We start from the raw sequence: 15,043 nt of genomic DNA, 5'->3' as shown, positions 1-15,043 counted from the left end.
CGATCCAGCAGTTAGTCCTTGAACGAGAGAAACGATTATTCCTCGAACAGCGCGACCTCGCAGGTCCCAGGATGCCTGCGTTAATTATAAAGCTTTGTTGGTACGATATCGAATGAGTTAAACAGTTACTCATCACGCACTACGCGGTTACGAGATATAGGTCAACAGGCGCATCGTTGAAAGTTTAGTTCAACGTGTTCGAGATAAGGAAATAAGCGTCCATTGAGTTCGTGAGGTATTCTCGTTAGCCAGGCATTAGTATAATAGATCGTTACGGGCCATTAAAATCGATTCTAGTTTCGATGTAAACATTGCTATTAGAAGGATTTAATTGTCCATTTATTGGCCTACTTCTAATCTTCGTGCAGACGCGCGATACACATGTTGGAATAAAGAAAAATTCATAGGATCAAAATCTATCATGAAAGTTATCGACTTAACGTTCCTAATCTATAACAGAAATCACGTTCCTTCTCCTTCTGGTTGATATTTGACACAAATTCATCATATGGGTTTGACAGAGCAGTCGATAAATGTCATGAAACGTGTGAAACAACATTGTCTATCTCCGCTGTTTCATATCCTTCCATGTTCACCTAGAATACAATTCGCCAACGTAGAATAATCGATTGGATGACGCTGGATGACAGGATGATAGAAGTTCCCAGAACGTCTCAAAGTCTAGATCCAAGATACTTCGATCGTGTCTTAACTTCTTACAATGCTAACCATAAAGAAACTTCGGAAAAATTAAAATATGGTACCAAAGATGTCAATCATCTATGCGTAGGTTACAAAATCACCCCGAAACCCTGTCGAGTCCCCGGGCCAGAGTCCAAAGAAGGCACGTGCATGTTCGTGTGGGAGTGCATTAAATCAGAGGGCACGCACGTGGGCGTGTGCGTGGACACGTTCATGTTCGGCAGCTGTTGTGTGCACAATACGACAACGAACGCGATCACCGCGTCCAATCTTCAACACCACCAACATCAGTACCATCAACACGCTTCATCCTCCTCATCTGATCCATTGAGACCAACCCTAGCGGAGGCACTGGGCAACGAATCGACCAGGCCAACGTTGACCTCCCTCTCCAGCTTCCTCGTCACGGACTCGAGCACCGCTAGACCGAGTCACCATCCATCCGAGACGCCGGTGTCTTCCGGAGGGTCCAGCAGACCGCACAAACCGCTCTCGGCCGGTTCCGCTAGGCCGCTGCAAAAAAGACCGCACGCGAAACCCACGTCCGATCACAAGGACAGAATTCAAACTTCGGCGGTGCCTGCCTCGTCGAATTTCTGGGAGAAGGGCTCTCAGAGCACGAAGAGACCAGGTTCGTCAGAATCTTGGGACAAAGGGTCTCAGAGCACCAAGAGACCTGGATCTGGATCCTCGGTACATTGGGAGAAAGGATCTCAAAGTACTAGGAAACCTATATCCTCGGATCTGTGCGAGAAAGGATCTCAAAGTACTAGAAGACCTGGATCCTCTGATCTGTGCGAGAAGGGATCTCAAAGTACTAGGAGACCTGGATCTTCCGAGCTTTCGGAAAAGGGATCTCAGAATACTAGGAGACCAGGATCTTCCGAGCTTTGGGAGAAAGGATCACAGAATTCGAAAAGACCTGGAGGTGTTTGGGAGGATAGTAGTCAGAATACGAAGAAACCTGGTCATCATGACTCCTTGAATATTCAGAAGACAAGACCGGAAAGTGGTCAGCATACAAATATCAAAGAGAAAGATACGACGCATGGAAGTTTTCAGAGTCATCTTCAGGGATTCAAGGATAAGGTGGACACTGGACACAATACATTGGTAATTAGATTACCGGCGAAAGAACATGCTTCCAGTGAAGGTGAAGGTATAAGGCACAATAGGCCTAACAACCAAAGACCGTCCGAGTCGAGACCGGATGATAGTAAGACCGGGGATGCTGATTTGAGCGTGCAAGAGTCGATACATAGACCCAGTGTTAATTCAGTCGATGAAAATGTGAGTATTTGGTAATAACGTTCAAAAATAACTGTTCTTATTTCGGGCTCTTTATATAATACAATAGAACGTATACGGTTAATGAAACTTTACAAATTCCAAATTACGAGTTAGTAGTATCACAAATTGCCAATATTATCTAACAAATTCGAAATACTTAAATCTCGAGGGACTCGAATTAAAAATAAAATTCAGAAATGTTTTATCTTCCATCCAGGAATCTGCCAAGGACCCTCATCCAAGTTTGAACTTCATTCATACGGAACGTCCACAATGGGCGACCAAACCAGTATCCCCGAAACCTACAACAGACTTCTCGAAACCATATTTTTCGATAAAAACGACCACCACCTCTCGACCGATTCTGATGAACGATCAGCCAGATACCAGGCCGAATTTCATCTCAAAACCCAATAGTCCCAGCACGGTTACGAAAACCTCCACCACTGTCAGACCGACATATTTCAGTCAACAGTCCACTACCAGGTATTCGACTATGTCTTTACGTGACTTAAAGTCGTAGCTTGAAATTTTAATTGAAAATTCTTTTTGTATCATTTCTAAACACTCTAAAAGTATATAAAATTCACCTGAAGACTTTCATTATGAATTTATACTGTATTGCTAATACGTATAACAATATGTTTCAATGTTTGCAAATGCACAAGCCATAAATTCACATACAGAATTTTATCATCAGATGCCCTGTAAATATAGCATAATAATATTTCAAAGTCCGGAAGCATAGATTTTCCTATTAGAAGTATGATCTTAGCCACAGCTTCCTCGAATGAAAAATGTTGTCCTGTGTGCCAATCTTCTTCCTTTGAGCCCCTCGATTAAAGTCTAATTTCAAATTTATCAACTTACTCCATAAGTAATTAGAACAATCGAGCGAAACGACGGTGTTCGAGCGCCAGCTTCAAGCTTTTCTTTCATTCTAGCGCAGCCGGATCCTTGCCACAGACCTCTCACTGGCATGTGACCACAGAGCCCGTGTTCATCACGAAGCAAAGACCGTTGTCGTCCACAAAGCCGATGGGCTCACCCGAGACTACTAAACCTTTGACCAGCAGTTCGCATTTCTGGTCGGAAAACAGTTGGACGCCGCCGAGACCGTCCTTGAAACCGCACTGGACTGACAATCCTAGCCTTCTTCAGAACGGGCCCGAAGCATTTCCACCGCGGCCGAGTTTCAAACCGACCGAACCGCATGAAGTACGTCCAATCACTTGTTCATCATGTCGAACCTCTAATCTGCTTAATTTAAAAATATTTGCAAGTTGCAGTTACGGATAATCTTTATCAAAATATCATTGGAACAACACGTCATTCTATCGATCCTATAATTACCTTTTCACCTGTTTTCACTTAATTGCTGCAATAGAATCATCCATAGTAAAGATCCTTTAATAATTTTGTCTAGTGTTGCCAGCTATTCAAATAAGGAATCGACTCGTGGCCAATTAACAAGGCGCTATCGTATACACATGCTAGATCGTATCAGTGTAATTCATAATTAATTTACAATTCATAATATTCATAATTCATAATGTATTCATAATTTGATGTGTTCATAAGATCATAGAATTCTTAAATAACTCGAGGATCCTCGGTTCCTCGCCGCTGCCACGCTGCTCATAATCACGAACGCTTCTTCCTCACACGAAAGATATAATGCTTCCGTGTCTTATCTAGAGATTGGTTCCCCTCTAAGCAATAGCTTCATCGTGTTGTATCCTCGATCAAGAATATACTCTCTGTACCCCGCGGTACAATTAGATTCTATCGGTACTCGTCATAGGAAAAACATCGTTTCGCTAAACGAAAGAAAACATAGCGCGACTTTTTGTCAAAGATTACTGTTAATCGCAACAAAGAAACGGCGGATCGGCCTTCGGCTCGATTACACAGTCCATCGAACAGCATGATACAAAATGAACGAAGAACTCCATCTACCATCTTAGAAAACTAATATTGGCTTGTGCGAAAAATTTATTGACAAAATTGAAAAATATTATGTCTTTATAGAATTCGTATATCAGTAAACAATATATATATATATATATATATATACTATCTCTTCATAATCATTGATTCTCTCTCACATATAGAAAATTAAGAAATTCCAACATCGCGCATGAAATACTCGGATAACCAATCCAACTAATATTTATATATTTCTTTTTTATAGAACACGGAGTTTCATAAACCGCTTGGCGCAGCACACTACATCACCACGTCTCACTTTGAGACTTCTGCTAGGCCTAGACCCACAAAGAAGACTACCACTTCTACGACAACTACCACTAGTACCACTACAACTACTACCAGTACGACCACGACCACGACCACCACGACCACCACGACCACTCCAAAACCTGACACGACAGTGTCTACAACCGAGGCAGTCGCGAAAACTGGATCGGTGTTAACCGTGTCTGCCGCGACTGAAAGCAAGGGTATGCAGTGCGGAGTACCGCCCCTGTTTCCAAGACCGGAGACCAGGATCGTTGGAGGCAAGGACGCACCGTTCGGTCGATGGCCTTGGCAAGTATCTGTTAGGCGTACTTCGTTCTTTGGCTTCTCCAGTACTCATCGATGCGGAGGAGCGGTGCTGAACGAGAACTGGATCGCGACTGCGGGACACTGTGTAGACGAGTGAGTAATATTCCTCGTTCTATTATTAGGGAATTACGAGCTTCTTGGAACTTTTCACGACGATCGACATGTCACGTTTTTCTTTTTCCGAAAGCAATCGTGTAAAGAGCGTTACACTTTAGCACCAATAATTGAATATTCACCATTTTAATAACGCGATAGGATTTCTCAGAAGCAAGCCACATAAGAATAATTCAGAATACTAATTTCAAAATTTGTCAAAAAATAATAGAACAAAAATAGCGAAGAAGAAAATCTAAGATCGTTGTCAAATGTTGCCGCTTCTCGTATAGAAAATGAACCTCGATTAACCCGAATACAGAGTCGAACAGCTTACCTGTTTCTTCCAATAGCCACTAAAATGCAAAACGAAACAAATATTTGTTATCGATTCTGTTATAGCCTGCTGACCTCGCAGATCCGGATTAGAGTGGGCGAGTACGATTTTTCGTCTGTGCAAGAACGATTGCCTTACGTTGAGCGTGGAGTTGCGAAGAAGGTGGTGCACCCGAAGTACAACTTCTTCACTTACGAATACGATCTGGCGTTGGTTAGATTGGAAAGCTCATTGACGTTCGCGCCGCATATTTCGCCGATTTGCCTGCCAGCCACTGACGATCTTTTGATCGGCGAAAATGCGACTGTCACCGGCTGGGGAAGATTGAGCGAAGGTGGTACACTACCTTCTGTGTTGCAAGAGGTAAAATTGTGTGAAGATTGTCAAGTGTAAGCTTCAACAATTTTAGAGGTTCGATTCGCTGTATACCACGTTTTAACAGAAGATTTGTAATGAGTTTGCGGATTTGTAGATAAATTTATACCTTTTTATTAACACGATTAATGATACGAAACTTAATCCTGCTGTAGTTTTCGAATATTTATCTTATTTTTATTTTCTAGTACTTACTTTGAATAGTTTGTATATTAGGTATATTAAGATAGATACGGAATTGTTAATTTAGAAGAGGGTTGCGTATCTATTGCAGGTTTCCGTGCCCATAGTGAGTAATGATAGGTGTAAGTCAATGTTCCTGAGGGCTGGGAGACACGAGTTCATACCAGATATTTTCCTGTGCGCCGGATACGAGAGCGGAGGCCAAGATTCTTGTCAGGTACCCTTTTAAATTCCATATTCATTTTATATTTTACACTTTATATATATATTCTATCATTTAGTTTACTATTTTTCTGTATATATATACTTTATTATACAGAAATAATATCCAAGATTCCAGTTGTCCCACCAGGACGGCAATGTATGAATATTCTTTCAAATATTAGATTCGTATCAAAATTGATATTGTTCTGAAACCAAACAAATTTTTGCCGTGTTTCCAAGACTCAGGAAGGCTTCTTACGTGTAATTTTCAGGGTGATTCGGGTGGTCCTCTCCAAGTAAGAGGAAAAGACGGTCGGTACTTCCTCGCTGGCATCATATCCTGGGGAATTGGTTGCGCGGAGGCCAATCTGCCAGGCGTGTGTACCAGGATCTCCAAGTTCGTACCATGGATCCTGAAGAACGTCACTTGACCCGGTTTCCAAATAACCATTTGCCACAGGACCTTGTCGACAGCTTGCGACGAACCGACTGTCCGAATAGGAGTTCCAAGCGTAACTCTGCACGTTTCTTCGATTTCTTAACCGAGGGGTAACCAGGAGATTGCACGAATCACTGCCAAATACGTAAGACTTGTCGAAGAAAACGGGACTCGAGCAGGAATGGTTCTCGTTCTTCTTCGAAGACGAAAAAAGCAGGAGAGAAAAAAGGAATGGTAGAAAAGAAACGAGAGATATAAGATATATATGTATCTATACATTGGATAGAAGTTTGAGAAACTTCTATCTTAAAGACTGCTACTCGGAAAGCGAAGCCAATCAAACACAGACCGCGCGAGACTGTGGAGATCGTTATGGAACGATAAAAAGAAAATCACGCGCGTAGGACTGTATTTATATATATAAATATACATATAAATATAAGTAAGATAATAATATATTTCTCAGCCGCGAACGAACCGCGTGTTCGTCTGTCAGTTTTTTGCTAGCCTGTACATGAATATATAAAAAGAAAGGAAGTCTAAGCGGAGAAATAGCTAACGGCTTGACGTTGAAACGCCACGTTAAAGAAAGGACGTAAATAATTAAAAGATGCGGTTTCAACTGCAAGCCCTATGATTATGCATCTATCTTACTCAAATTGTATAGCGAATTCTGTAAAATGCTAAGTTCTTGCCCATCGCCCTTAATAATCGTCTATTAATCGAAAAGCTAAATTAATCTCCTCTCTCTCTCTTTCTCTCTCCCTCTCCCTTCGTCACTCTTTTTCTCTCTCTTTTTCCCTTCTTTATTTACAACGTACGGATATTTTTGTACAGACATCGTGTACTTAAAGGTAGGTGTGTGCGAACTAGGAAAGATCTAATAAATATAAATATATATATATGTGTGTAATTGTTTATAGATATATAACGATATTTATAAGTATGTCAAATAAACATATGTGTTTATTACTACCCGGAACTTGTCCATCTTTGTTCCCAAGTAGATTAAGAGTTACAAAATTCGCGAATTGAGCGGATCGTTAACCCGACCAGCGATCAAAGCTACCGAAGTCTCTGCGTCGACGATGAAGTAGAGGAACGGATGGACAACTGTAAATGGCACTGGCCCTGCCCTCTCGAATAATCCATTTCCTACAAAGAAAAATTCCTTTTAAATATCTTATTCGTAACTCTAAACGCTTACTTATTAAAACTCGATAAAATTATTTAATTGAGAAGCTTTCCAAAAAATGGGTCCATAAGACAAGACCAAGGGTTCCATAAGACTCTTTTTCAAGTATATCGTGTTAAAGTAGCTCTTAGCTATTAAACTTAGTAACTAAATTAAAAAACCTTTTAAATTAAAGACCCTTTTTCCAGAAATCATCTCAGTTATAAGCTAATACAGTGCAAATGATAAAGAAGTTTTAAGTAAATGAAACGAGTAACAAGGAGTCTGAAAAATTGAGAGAGAGGATGAAAATTGGAAACAAGCAGCTGACAGATTAATGAAAATATTTACGAGCTGCATTCCTTGTAACGATTCAGGAATTCCTAGTAGGCATAACGGAGAACGAACGCAAGGTCTTTTTATTTATTTCCCTCGGTGAGTCAGGCACACAGGATATCAGTGATTAAATCCAGCCGACATTATAACAATACTGAGAATATTCTTGATCGTGGCCGGCGTCGATTACAATAAACCGGAAACGACAGCTCTTGGACGAACAAACAACGAATTAGCGACGATTCGACATTCGACAGACGATCGAAGGAAAGGCGAATCTCTCAGAATCTTTGCGTAATCAAACATCTAATGACTTCGCGGTAAAAGAGAGAAATTAACTATTATATGGATCTGTTTTCTTCCTTTCAAAGAAAATAAACTAACAGCGATATTTGTTCAATTCTCACGATGCAGTTTGCTGATACGACGTTGGTTGCCAGTCAACAACCTCGACGAGAGAGTGTATCGAGTTACAGATCCGGCAATCTACCAACGACGAGATAGTCCCTTGACGAATCAATCAAATTCGGCGCAGTTCGCGATGCCTCGATCTTCGCGAAGATTTCTATTTCACCGCGTGTCTCTAAAAATTCCGTCTTCCACAAACACATATTCTTAATATTAAGAAAAATATAATAAAATTCTAAAATAAATCCTAAATCTGAAATCTAGATCTACAAAATTCCAAAAGTATGATCAAATCAATTCTGAAATTAATTTTATAGTAGCTAAATTTGTTTTCGCCGGTTAAAAAATGTTTTTATTAATAATTCCTTTAAAATGTCTTTGTTTAATTATGAATTCGAAAATTTTTATGAAAGAGATGTAGCATAGCAGTCACATAGATGGATATCGTAAATCGAATTCGTAAGAGATACACTCTGGCTGACAGAATTTATGTAGCAATCTAATACGAAGAAGAAAATAAAAAGGAAGGGGAAACTGATCAGACACGCGCCAGTAGTAACGGCAAGGCATCGTCAGACACTTGTCCGCCGCGCGTCCACCGATATCTTGTTGTTTGCGAACGACATGCACCGTAGAATCGCAATTTCACCTGTGGATATTGCGTCACAGCGATTACCTGATCGAACCTTGCTAATCGCTGATCGCTTCCTCCTACGATAATCCGAGATATCCTCTTCTGTTTCCCATACAAGAGAAATTCGAGACTCTCCGACATCCTCTAACAAGAGTATAATTCTATGGAAGAATTTGTAAAAATTCTAGACCTCGCGGGAGGAAGATACTGGATAAAAATATTGGAAAAATTCTTGCGAAGGAAGAATGCTAGGTCTTCTAAAATATTTAACGCCGCCATATAGTCACGTAGCTCTTGGAGTTTGAAGTTATAAGGAAAGTAGAGGAAGAGTGCAGTAGAACGAAGAAAGCAGAGAACAGAAACCTGGATGATAGTATCGATAATAATCCCGACGCAGTGGAACGATCAATGGAGGATCGGTAGGACGATAAGTCGACTCACGAGAGTGGGTTCTGTCGGGTTTCATATAGTTTCTGATGTTCACCCCGATACTCTGTTGCACGTCTCTGGCGTACACACCAAGATCTGGTGTCATTGGTGAGAGGTCGGCGGTTCTAGGCTCGAACACGTCCAGAATTCCCAACTGAAAATGAAATTAATTTTTTATAACGAAATATTAAAAATATATAATCAAATAACGGGAAAAGTTATCAAGACGATAATTAGAATCGTTAAATAACGCGGTTCAAAGAATATGGAGAAATGATAAAACGCTGGTAAAAATAGTACATCGTCAGGCAAAGTCAACGACGATTTTAAATAATCCTATTCGACCGCGTGAAGTGGCTCAATAGAACAAAAGACTTTAACTTCAAGAGTCAAATTATCTCAAGCTGAACATCGTCTATTCAAAGGCACTAAAACCTGTGAGAATGCTGAAATAACAGTGGAATCGGCCGTAAAACTCGCGACTAGAATGGTGCCGGGCCCAGAATTACGTCTATTAAACAATTCTCATTTTTCGCTGTGCGCTTCGAATTATCGTGAATTACGTGTCGTCAAGAAGGCTACGCGTTGTGCCGATCGCTCTGCTTCGCGGAATACAGCCGTGACGAGAAACGGAAAGTGCGCTCAAGATCTCTAGACTAACGCGATTAAGTAATTAGGCGCTTAATGGCCGCGACTAATGGCAAAATATCGAGCGGCGAACACCGGAAAACACGGTTCGGCCAGGTTTTCAGAACCGTTCCCTTTTGATCTATTAAAATTTATTCTTCAATGATTCGATCTATTTCGGGAGGAAAAACAAACTGAATAACTGTTTAAGTTTTTTTGTAACGAAATTGTGCTTCGTACCCTTTGCAGGAAAGACGTTAATGTGACAAAACCGCGCAACATAAAGGACGGAATGGTGGCCCTGACCCAAGTAGCCTGTAACTGCTTCCGCAAGAGTCTCAACGATTTCCCTCCAAGATCTCTCGCCAAACGATACGTGTCCCTTCTGTCTGTCGCCATCATTAGCAGGATATTGTACCTTGGGTCCTGGAATGACGAGTTAGAAACGTGATTTCGTACAGAAATCATTCGATGACTCTTTACGTTCAGGATCCTCTTGTATAATTAAACTACCGTTAACGGTGAAACTTGGCAAGTCGCGAGTTACTAGCTATCAGTACTAATAAATTCTCTCCTACGGCAATCATAAATTTAATGTTAAAGTAAATTAAATTTCACGAATGAATTTTACAAGCTGCCACCCGTTTCACTATTCTGTATAATATAAAATTGCAAAGTTATAGAAGTCTACAACGTACAACTTGTAATTTTGCAATTCTAATATTTTTTGTTAGTAAATCTTTATTATTTATTTCAAGTATCTTTATTAATCGTTCCATTATTCATTAAAGCGACGATATGCCGCAGTAACTATATGTGAAATTTTTAAAAAATTGTCACACATCGATATTATGTATAATCATTTATCTGTTGATCAATATATACTCTTTGTATTGTAGATTTTAAAATGGAGGACAACATAATTGTTCGTGTGTCGCCGCAGTAATTATAGATCATATCAGTTTATAGTTTTCTGCATACGGGCGGTACGGCCGTACGACATACATTTAGATGAATAATTATAATAGTAATTATTAAAATAAATATATGTTTGAGAGCTTTTCGTGGGAGAAAAATATGATTCTTACATCAAGTGGAAACTCAAGTGCAACTGCGTGCAGCGATGGAAAATAGGCAAAAGGTAGAACTGCGAAGTATCTGGAAGCCGTAACGGAGGAGACATCGCAGCCGTTTACTAGGAACGATATCTCCGTCGAGTCTCTGACGGATGCCTCGTTCAAGGTCGTGGAATAAGGCTTCCAGATTCCTAGGTCCTGCATCCAAATTCCTTCGTCTGAAATGCAAAAAATAGAACCATAGATAGTAGAAAAATTCTATTAAAAAATTATTTTCGGACACAAGTTACGAAATTAATAGATGAAAATTAAATAGTCTAGTCAACACGTCAAAAAGATTGTTTTACGTGTAAAAAACACAGATGACTACTAAAACTTGATACTGTGAAAATGAAATGTAGAACTCGATACGAAAGAGTGCTTCGTTAGAAAATGGAAGTATGCGTCAATACTTTTTGCAGCTACGCTAATATAAATACTCTATAATGTTACTCTTCAAGGATAGGGAGACACGAAAACACAAAAGAAGACGAAAAATCTACAAACTGTATAGCGTGTCAGACAACCACTAATTTATCCCAATTTCTAATCTCTATCTCCCTTTTATTTTTCACGGATCCTAATACAATAAACCAACCAGATTCATCAGCGCTTTAAGATCCTTCGCCATTCGTCTTAATCATTTTCTACAAAATTCTCCACACTCATCTCATCCATCCTGTTAATCAACGTATAGAGGAATGAAAGAACGAATAACAGAAAAAGAAGAATAAAACGGAAATAAAACACTCTACCTGGATAGCTAGAGAAGAATCCCCTGGGGCTCCTGTCGCTACGTTTCCTTCGATTCATCATCGTGCTCGAGGATACAGTGGTCAACTGTCCAGTCGACCCGGTTTCACTTGTGGTCGTGACTGGCAAATCGGTAGATCCCATCTCGTTCGGGATAGACTGATTGTTCGAGCCCGTTGAAACGGTATTCTCATCAGCAGGTGGTCCATTCGTGGACGACGCCTCGTTCGCCTGAGTTGGGATCGTCGAACTCGTTGAAGCTTCTGTGACATTTGCTGCTGACGTTTCTGAAGTTTCTGCGGATAACGCGATGACAGTAGTTCCGGTAGTTGTTGACGTAGAACTTGGCGTAGAGCCTGTTAACGCGGTCGTTGACTCCGTGATGGGTTCCGTCGTCATCACAGATTCGGTGGCCTGATCGGTAGAAACGGTCGTCTGTCCAATAGCAGATGTAATCGTCGATTCTAAATTTGTTTCCATTGATGTTGAAAATGTTACGGCCGTCTCTGAAGTTGAACTTGGAGTAGATATAATCGCAACGGTACTCGTCAAAGTCGATGGCGTACTTGATGTTCCATCAGCATTTGGCGATTGAATACTTGGTGTGGAAGTGACCATCGTTATAGGTTGAGCAGAATTTGTAACGGTTGTCTGCGGTATTTCAGAAGTTGTTGTAGTAGCTGCAGTAGTAGTAGTAGTAGAAATAACAGTGGTAGAAGTTTCAGATGAAGTTGTAATTGAACTAGGCAAGGTGCTCGTAGATGTAGTCATTGCCTCGGTAGATAAAGTTGTAACTAAACTAGGCAGGGTAGTAGCTACTGTAGCACCCGTTAAAACAGCGCTATCAGAAATAGTTTGTGTCAATCTATCTTGCTCGTCTACGGTGCTTAAGGTCATTTCAATAAGTTCAACCATGGGAGTAGTGGACATTGATATATCGCTAGTGACCTCAGAACTCTGCATAGTTCTTATTGTTGTACTTGGCGTGGTAGTTTCGTCAGGAACCAACGTTCTTGCTTCGGTCGTCGATTGTTCAGTCATCGCACTAGTTGTTTCTGGTACAGAAGTAGTTTCGGTTTCGTTGGTCTCCTCCTCAGGGATAGACAGATCGAATCCGTAGAACCGAAGGATGTCTTCGTACTCTGGCCTCAGTTTCGTGTTCTCGTGATTGAGCGTTAGACCCCCGAGGAATCCATCAGCGTTCAAATACGTCTTTGAAATACAGAAATAATTACTATAGACCCGTCACGGATGTTTGATTCGTTACGAAACTTGTTCGAAAAGGGCGATCGACCAGAAGAGAAACTGCTAGTTAAGGAAGAGAAATTACGCGTTCAAGCCTCAAATGAACTGACGCAGCAAATTTTCCGTGTTCCTTTACTGTGTCTAATCGCACTCATCGAACGTATTATGCAACAGTGAGGAATTTAACCCTCTGATGCTCGGATTTTTCCAAACTTACGAAGAATATAAAAGAAATAGCTGGCATGACAATTTATACATACACCGCTGCTCAAGATGCTCAGAACAGAGCAATGAAATATGAAGAGCACGAAAAGACGCAGTTTCACAGAAAGTCATAGCCTGCATTTTTTATAAGGGAGCTGTTTTGAAGTTCAGTGCATTGTCAATCAATTCCATGTCGTCAAATTATTAAAATATTAAAATATTGAAGATACTTCTGGAGGGGTTAACGAGAGTCAGAAATGACTAGGATAATTCTTACCCTCAATCTACGATGGATATCGCGAAAACCGATCCTGGTGATGTCTCGATCTCGCGGTAGACCAAGAGCATCCGCGATTTGCTGTCTTCCTCTGCCAGCCGAGCCCTCGTAAAGTGCGGCCAGGATGAAGCCAACCCCCGTCGGCGAGAATGCAACGTTCCCGTGGGCCGTGTACTGTTGCAGAATCCGCACGCCTAGGTCGTTAATAACGTCCGTGATGATGTCGACCGGCCGATGCGGAACCGGTTGATACCAGCCGTCGAATCCCACGTTGTCGTAGCCGTGGACAAACACGGACGACACTGTTGGAGAATATTTTCATTGAATAATCGCATCATCTTAAGGAAGATTAATTAAATCCTAAGATACGGACAATTTCTCAAATACCAATTGACGTTGTTGGAACGTTTTCACTGAAAAATTATAGAATCTCAAAGAGGCTTGGTTAAATCCTAAGTTAAGGACTATTCCTCGAGCATGAACGACACTGTTGGAATATTTACCACAGAAAAATTATAAGATTTTAACAAGACTCGATTAAATCCTAAGTTAAAGACAATTCACCGAGTACGAACGACACCGTTGAAGAATATTTTCATGGAATCGTAAGGAAGATTAATTTAATCCTAACATAAATCGTGTATATATTGCGCGGAAATTGCAAAAGTTTAATACTCCGAACTGTCAACCAATAGACGAACATTAAATCGGAATAATAAAAGAAAAGGGAATAAAAATACGTACGCTGCAACAGGATCAGCCAGGACATCCAGGCGCCCATATTAATCGCGACTGGTTGCTGGATAACTGGCGGACGAGGAGCACAGGTCGACTGGCGAGGAGCATGGACAACCCGTCTCCTCGCGGATTCTCTCTCGATTTACGAAAGGAAGCGCAACACGGTGGCGCGGAAACGTGGGTCGACAAGCAGCTCTGTTAGGATTAGTCTTAGTCGTCCGCTCTCTACGTCGGAACTGGCTCGCGGATGGTGCACGCCGCCCGCTCGAGCCTCTGCCGGCCACTCTGCGATTTTTTAAACGGCAAGGTCGTCAGGTAGATAAACCCGTGTCTATGTACGCCGTCATATCGCGCGCTCGTCTTTCTCCTTTCCCCTTCGCGAAACCGTGTGCCGGGGTTCCAGCTTCCCCAGAGGATGCCAAGTTGGTAGTAGGAGGAGAATGAGGAACAGGAGGAGGAGAATTATTCAGAATTATTCAGAGAATCGTGGCGGATTCGTTCCTCCAAATCTTGTTATGGGTTCTTCGGATCCCGGGGATTCGCTGCTTGTGGAAATTTAATGGCGACTGAATAAGTGATGGAATTTAGTTTTGAAGAATTCAAGAAAATTAATTAATAAAAGAAGAGTCATATTTTTAATTGGAAAATTCGTTACTTCAAAAATCTAGTTATTTTATTAGGATTTTTTTAAACATTTTGTGATGTCTGCGCGAATGGTGGAATCTAAAGGGTTTGGAAATTTAGGTGACAATTTATAACATCCATTAATTCAGCTCGCGTTGATGCGACGACTATTCTAGAACGAAATTACAATATTTATGTATGAAGTATTCCATGACCCCATAGTAACAGTTAAGGGGTAAAAGAGTAATTACATAGATTTCTATGAATTCGAAAACAAGCAAATTATTC

General features: G+C 40.9%; 2 protein-coding genes across 10 annotated transcripts in view; one reads left to right on the top strand and one right to left on the bottom strand.

Annotated features, from left to right (window-relative positions):
* The window catches only part of LOC117230823 (serine proteinase stubble-like), a 77,877-nt gene extending 70,711 nt beyond the window's left edge, over positions 1 to 7,166 (top strand). For all 8 annotated transcript variants that reach the window (XM_033488675.1, XM_033488677.1, XM_033488674.1 and 5 more), the window contains 7 exons: positions 791 to 1,992; positions 2,210 to 2,478; positions 2,937 to 3,210; positions 4,187 to 4,653; positions 5,056 to 5,353; positions 5,640 to 5,765; positions 6,025 to 7,166. In XM_033488675.1, coding sequence (XP_033344566.1) covers positions 791 to 1,992; positions 2,210 to 2,478; positions 2,937 to 3,210; positions 4,187 to 4,653; positions 5,056 to 5,353; positions 5,640 to 5,765; positions 6,025 to 6,183 — 2,795 coding nt within the window. In that variant the 3' untranslated portion in view covers positions 6,184 to 7,166. The remainder of the gene's footprint in view (positions 1 to 790; positions 1,993 to 2,209; positions 2,479 to 2,936; positions 3,211 to 4,186; positions 4,654 to 5,055; positions 5,354 to 5,639; positions 5,766 to 6,024) is intronic.
* Positions 7,094 to 14,481, bottom strand: LOC117230825 (location of vulva defective 1-like). 2 transcript variants are annotated; one of them, XM_033488680.1, is made up of 7 exons: positions 14,138 to 14,481; positions 13,394 to 13,695; positions 11,670 to 12,879; positions 10,888 to 11,093; positions 10,040 to 10,225; positions 9,107 to 9,326; positions 7,094 to 7,346 (listed from the first exon to the last, which is right to left on the bottom strand). In XM_033488680.1, exons 1-7 carry the CDS (start codon positions 14,172 to 14,174, stop codon positions 7,207 to 7,209), a joined length of 2,301 nt encoding a protein of 766 aa, XP_033344571.1. In that variant the 5' UTR covers positions 14,175 to 14,481; the 3' UTR covers positions 7,094 to 7,206. The 2 variants fall into 2 exon arrangements, with proteins under 2 accessions (XP_033344571.1, XP_033344573.1); XM_033488682.1 differs by having other exon boundaries at positions 9,185 to 9,326; positions 14,138 to 14,478.
* Positions 14,482 to 15,043: the final 562 nt, after the last annotated feature.

Source organism: Bombus vosnesenskii, unplaced genomic scaffold (genome assembly GCF_011952255.1).
Source record: "Bombus vosnesenskii isolate JDL3184/JDL3185 unplaced genomic scaffold, Bvos_JDL3184-5_v1.1 scf7180000013267, whole genome shotgun sequence".
NCBI lineage: Eukaryota > Metazoa > Arthropoda > Insecta > Hymenoptera > Apidae > Bombus > Bombus vosnesenskii.
The sequence above is the reverse complement of the archived record's forward strand: the minus strand, read 5'-3'. Positions and strand labels throughout refer to the sequence as shown.